This window comes from Cynara cardunculus (assembly GCF_001531365.2).
Source record: "Cynara cardunculus var. scolymus isolate 2C chromosome LG 1, CcrdV1, whole genome shotgun sequence".
NCBI classification, from domain to species: Eukaryota; Viridiplantae; Streptophyta; class Magnoliopsida; order Asterales; family Asteraceae; genus Cynara; species Cynara cardunculus.
In genome coordinates, this window is record NC_037528.1 from 4,399,329 (window position 1) to 4,405,949 (window position 6,621).

General features: G+C 30.7%; 1 protein-coding gene across 1 annotated transcript; it reads left to right on the forward strand.

The window, feature by feature from the left end:
• Nucleotides 1-267: 267 nt before the first annotated feature.
• On the forward strand, nucleotides 268-2,795 carry LOC112528777 (60S ribosomal protein L23A). Its single transcript, XM_025139853.1, has 4 exons — nucleotides 268-308; nucleotides 470-514; nucleotides 1,825-2,188; nucleotides 2,477-2,795. The coding sequence occupies exons 2-4, from the start codon at nucleotides 502-504 to the stop codon at nucleotides 2,559-2,561; spliced, it is 462 nt and encodes a 153-aa protein (XP_024995621.1). The 5' UTR covers nucleotides 268-308; nucleotides 470-501; the 3' UTR covers nucleotides 2,562-2,795.
• The last annotated feature ends 3,826 nt before the right edge of the window (nucleotides 2,796-6,621 follow it).

A 6,621-nucleotide genomic window follows, 5' to 3' on the forward strand; every position in this document is an offset into this window, starting at 1 on the left:
ACATAAAGCCATATTATAACATCGACTGAGATAAAGAATAAAATGAAATATTAAAATCATGATGTATCTCGTTGTATTGCGCGAGTACGCTTCTAACAAACAATAATTTATGTATAAAAAATAGTTTTTAAGAGTTTTTATCGAATGCGTATAGATAAAATTGGGTTAAATAATTGGATCCATAGCCTGTTGATAATTCGTATTGAAACGGCCCGGCCCATTTATAAGAAATTATGTTTTACTATAAATCTCATCTCACCATACACCAAAACCCTAGTTGCTGCCGCGCCTCATCACCGTTTTGCAGGGTATGATTTCGCCCCCTCTCTTCCTCGCTTCAATTTGGTTTCTAGGGTTCTAAACCGCATTGCTGCTCTTTACCAAAGGGATTCTATATGCTTTCGATGTCAGATCTATCGCTAAACATTTTTATCTATTGTCCTAATTTACCTATTTATGTAATTTTCAGTTCATCCATCATCGGAGTAGCTTCTGTTAACAATGGCGCCTAAAGGTTCGTGTTCTTCATTCATTTAAGCAACTCCGTTTTTTTATTTGGTGCTACTATTTCTCAATTTATGTTTTGTAGACAAGTTTAGTGAGTAATGAATGAACTAGGGTTTACTGTAAAATCTTTATTGTTATAGGCTGCATGTCTATAAATAAACTCAATTCAATCATGGAAGTGAATTGCTTGTTGTGTGCCACTAACTAACAGTGGTATTGTTATTTGTCCATTTTCGAGTTCTGGGTTCAAGCTTGGTTACTATATATTAAGGACTGTTTTGCGTGTGTATTAAAAATTATTATTTCATGAAATGGTAAAGTACATTTTTTATATATCAATTATAATGTGTTTTATACAATAATGTTCATAGATCTGTAAACAAGTTGATTTAGTTCCTCAACTTGATCTCATGTCAAGTTTGTAAATTCGCTCATTGATAAACTGGTGTCAGGTGTTTATAGTTCTTGTGCGAATGCGGTAGACTGTTAGTTTATGAAATCACTGTTAGAATCTTGAATTGATACAGTGGTTATCGTGCTGTTAAAGCACTAAAGCAGTGGTATAGCAGTAATTTTTTTTGTTCATATGATAAATAGAAATAATTATATATAAAGAAGTAAATAACTTAATACGTTTTAAATGTAAATGTGTCTAATACATATAAATTAAAGTGAATAAAATAAAGTCCCACATAAGCAACATAGTGATAGACTTTGAAAAGGTCATGAGTTAGCTAATTGAACTAGCCGGAAGAGTGGCTAATCGACCACTACCGCTGACTGCTAAACCACCTCTATAGTGCTTTGATCGACTGTCCAGCTTAACAGGCTATGGTCCAACTCCCTTTATCAAATCATATCGGGTCCATAGCCTCTTTTGTGTGTTTGGTGTTCTTTTAGCATCTCACTCGTAGACATTACCCCAACCATCTACACATACCAATATTAACCATTGTATGAAATTATGAGTGTGGTATTAGATTATGTGTTTGCATTTTACAGTGTTGTATCAAAATTGATACTGTACTCTTTTGCCCATCATGCTTGAGTATGAGGTAAAACCATATAAATACTTTTCTCAAATTTTATAATGAAAGCACCAAAATGGACTCTTTTCTAGTAGTTAGCAAAGTGGACTTCAATTTGTACAGAAGTCAGAATTCGTGTGCCTGGTATAGAGAAGCTTTTCTAGTTGTTAATCAGAGATGGGCTGATAAAACATTACCAATGGTTGCATGTGCTAACACTTGACTTACAAAATAGCATCACGGGTCTTTTACTAAATGCGAATTATATATGTTTTCATGTATTTAACAGCTGACACCACAAAGAAAGGTGATGCAAAGGCTCAGGCCTTGAAGACAGCCAAGGCTGTGAAGACAGGTTCAACCTTCAAGAAGAAGGCCAAGAAGATCCGAACCAAGGTTACCTTTCATCGCCCAAGGACATTGAAGACAGACAGGAACCCCAAGTATCCCCGCATCAGTGCCCCACCAAGAAACAAGTTGGACCACTATCAGATTCTTAAGTACCCATTGACCACAGAATCTGCAATGAAGAAGATTGAAGACAATAACACACTTGTTTTCATCGTTGACATCCGTGCTGACAAGAAGAAGATCAAAGCTGCAGTGAAGAAGATGTATGACATCCAGACCAAGAAAGTGAACACATTGATCAGGTACTTTTATCAATTATCTTTATGTAATCACTCACTCTTGATAGTATGATTCTGAATGGGAATTGAGTTAGAAATGTGAATAAAATAATAGGCTTTTAACTAGAATCATATAACTTGAGATTATTATGCATCTATTTATTTTTAAACTTCTGCATTATGTCAAAGTCTATTTGTTCCCGTTTGCACTGTATTCGGTTAATGTGCATCAATGAGCACTTTAAGTTTGTCCAAATTCGGTTAATGTGCATCAGTGAGCACTTTGTTTAAGTTTGTCCAAATGCAATGCAGACCTGATGGAACGAAGAAAGCTTATGTTCGATTAACTCCGGATTATGATGCTTTGGATGTTGCAAACAAGATTGGAATCATCTAAGCAAAGCAGCAATTGTTTCAGTCAGGTGGGTGTTGTCATTTTGACCCTATCATTAGTTTTGTTGTCTTGAATAGCGTTCTGAATTTCTTTCTGTGTTTGCTTTGAGTTACGGATTCAAATATACTTCAATAGTTGGAGCTATTTTGTTTACCATGGCTTTTGTTCTTCTTAACTCTTTCATCGATGTGATCCTTCTCTTGTTTTGATTTTGATAGAGAAGGCGTTTCAAAACCTTTGATCTGTTTCTCAAATCGTCTTCTACCATTAGATTTTAGTTAAGTTCAAAAAGAAGTTTGAATTATAATAATCTTGTAAGATCATATTTATGGTTTTATTCTTCATGTACTTCTTCACACACCCATAGTTGGTACTTGGTAGGGCTTGATTGATGCATGAAATTGGGGACATCTGCTGTGGTTTCATTTTCAAAATTGGTTTTTTATTCTTTTGATGACAATGTGGCATAATATTAATATAAAAGTGAACCAAATATGTGTAACTTGATCACATGTTTAGATTCATGATGATTATCAGTTCATCTCATTGGTCTGCTTTTTTTACTCAATTATATTAATGTATTTAAATTTTTATTAGTCATTGTCATGTATTATTTACATTTAACCATCTTTTTTCAAACATTGTCTTTATAAAGAAAGGAAAAGAAATTGACACATTTGACTTTGACTTTAACTAGTACATATGAAAATCAAGGTTACAATAATATCTTTACTCTATAGTATTCAACATTTGATTCAGAAACCTGATTACATTAGTTATTAATTACTAAGCATTATGTATATGTTATTTAATACATAATTTCTTAACTAAGGAGTTCTTTTCTTCCAAAAACAACGATGTCCCTTGTTCACTATAATAAATAAGATTTACTTACAAGGGTGAGGGTGATCTTATTATCAATCAACGCCAACATTGGCTCTGCCATTGTTAGCACCACCACCACCGGCTGACCTAAGATCAACTCCGACCACCTCTCTCTCTCTCTCCCTCCCTACCTCGTCATGAAACACCTTCCCTTCCGTTGTGAAACTCATCTCTAGCCAACCCCTTTTATTGATCTCCATTCACGGTGGACTCACAACTAAAACAATGTGAAACACCATCCCACCTTCATATCCAGTCAGCCTATTGCCATTTGCCACCACCAGAGTATCTAAGTTCACCTCCATCTCTGTTATCGTACACACACAAAAACCCAGTCATATCCTTGCTTTTCTCCCACCTATCCACTCCCAACGTGAAACAGCTTGAACCCCCCACACCCCTCGATCATATAACCCATTTTTGGCCTCTCCATCCATCGACCTCGATCTCCATTGAACTTGCAACAAAGATGGGAGGGAGAGGAGTTAACTATTGGTTAAGGACTTCCTTTAATTGTCCTTGTGATTGTGTGTATATGTGGTGTGTATGTATGAGAGGAGAGAAAGTAAGTGAGAAGTTGTAGTCACGAGGATTGTTGACGGTGAGGGAGGCGAATGGTAGGTGGATCTTCGCGATGTGAGTTTAGGGGGAGGGAGTGTGTTGGGAGTGAGTTAAAAGAAAGTTATTGATTTTGTTAGAGGGTGTGATTTTGCTTACCACATGTATCAAGAATGTAATAAATGCGTTTAACGGTTTTAGTCAAACAAACCCCAAAGTGCAAGGAATGGAAATACAATTTTCTCTTTTAAATATGAATCACTAAAAACATTTTCAATAGATTTTTTAAAATACATAAAATATAGATTTTGGTAATTTTTGATCCAATATATTCTTCAAAATCTTTAAATTTGGAGAACATGTAAAAAAAGTACAATAAAATATAAATATTATTTAATATCTATATTATTTTATTAAGCAAATTCATCAAAAGTCTTAAAGTATTAAAATTCTAAATGATCAAGATACCCTTTTCATTTTTTCACTTTTTCACTTTTTCATCCATTCCTCTTCTCACATACACTCATTCCCTCACATCCCCTCATATATATTTACCTACGGATTTTTTTTAAATTATAATTTTAAATTTACATTTTATATCTCTATAATTAGTTAATTAATTATTTTACGTCTTTTACTTTTAAATGTTTCATTTTAAATATATATCAAATTAACATACATAATTGTATATCAAATAAAACATGTTTAAAAAATACATTTTTATTTTAACAAGTTACACTATTATAATCGTCTTGTTAATACCTTCGAAATGAGTCTAATATTGAATAGTTTTTTATTTAATTATATTATTATATATTATATATACTGTGAAAAAATATTTTTAATGTTTACTATTTATACTTTTATAGTTATTTATATATATATATATATGCTACACATTTTGGGATTAGGCTGTCCAAATTGCACTGTATAATATGTTCTTGGGTTTTTTTGAAATATATATATATATATATATATATATATATTAATTCAACCTTAATCTGAGCTTCTGGACAAGAAAGAGGGTAAACAGTTGAAATTTCATTCTAAAATCTATCTTTTTTGGTATTTTCATAGCTTATGATCTGTCAAATTTGTAGTTTTCTTTATTGATTTTGAGTGTTTATCTTAAAACTCAAGTTTTTTGGTTCTTTGCTCTTGGTGTAAATCGAACACATTTGTGGAGTCGTTTAAATATGTTGAATTTTAAATATATTGGATTTTAAACTGTCATACAATTTTTTTCATCGATAATCTGTAATTAGAACCATAACTCTTATTTATTCAAATTGTATTAATATATAAAGATCAAGTGTAACCTATATCATCGTTAAATCTTGTCTTATAAAATCAGTGAAACTTCAAAATCGTTAAAATTCATGGCTTCCGCCGCATTGCGCGGGTACACGACTAGTATTTTCATCAATAGAAACTTTAAAAATAAATATTTAGAAAATTAAGTAATATTTTATTAGACAAAAAAAATATTTTAATAATATAATCAATGTTATAATCTCAAAAATAAATAATTTATTAGAATTGAAATAGATTTTGTAAACTTTATAGATTTAACTGATAAACATCTTTAAATACACTGCAACTTAAACTAAAATAATAAGATAACTTTATAAATTTTAAATCAATTTATATTAATTTATGATTTTCATTTATCCTAAAATTAAAAAATTTATCATGTGGCACAGATCATTTTTAACATTCAATAATCACCTGGTTCGTGAGGGTTACAATTTCGTATAGAATTTTATTACGAAAATATTATGTGAATGACAAATTGTTTAAAAATAGAACGTGAGATATGCATATTTAATATGTGTGGAAGTGATGGTTTCAATATATAAATCCAATTTTCCTCATTAAAGTATTAAAATATTTTTTAAAAATTTCCATCAGATGCAAAATCTTAAAATAATATATCACTCATTTAATACGTAATTCTAATTATACAACATATCATAAAAAGAAAACATTATTTTACATGATACGTCAATTAAATTTCCAATAAATAATAATTTTGTACTTTATGACATCAAAATCATTAAACCATATCGAGTAAAATAAATGAAATAGCTTTTAATTTAATCCAGAATTTCAATTTAGAAACCATAATTGAAAAACATTATATTATGATTTTTAAAAATAAACTTTGTAAGATTAGCACAACTAACAACAAGACTAGATCTCTTTAGAGATTATTTGTAGAGATCAACGATTTAAGTCTTGCATGGTCATTGATGGTGCGTTTGGTACACTGGACAAGGACATAATGGAACTAGACAAGGATCGTTGTTTCGTGTTTGGCATGAATTTTATGTGGAACAGACATGAACAGAGTGGAACATGCCTGTTCCATTCCAACCCCATGGAACAAGGTGAAACAGACTTATATTTTACTAATATAAGCTCAAAATAAAACTTAATTCTCTTCTAAAACATCAAATATGTCTTTTTTTTATATTTTATTAATTCTTTAAATTTTATTTATTGTATTTTATGTTTTTTAAACTTTCATTTTACTGTTCTCAAAATATTATCTTTATACGGTTTCTATATTTTTATTAATTTATGTAATTTATTATATATTAATAATAAAAATAATGTA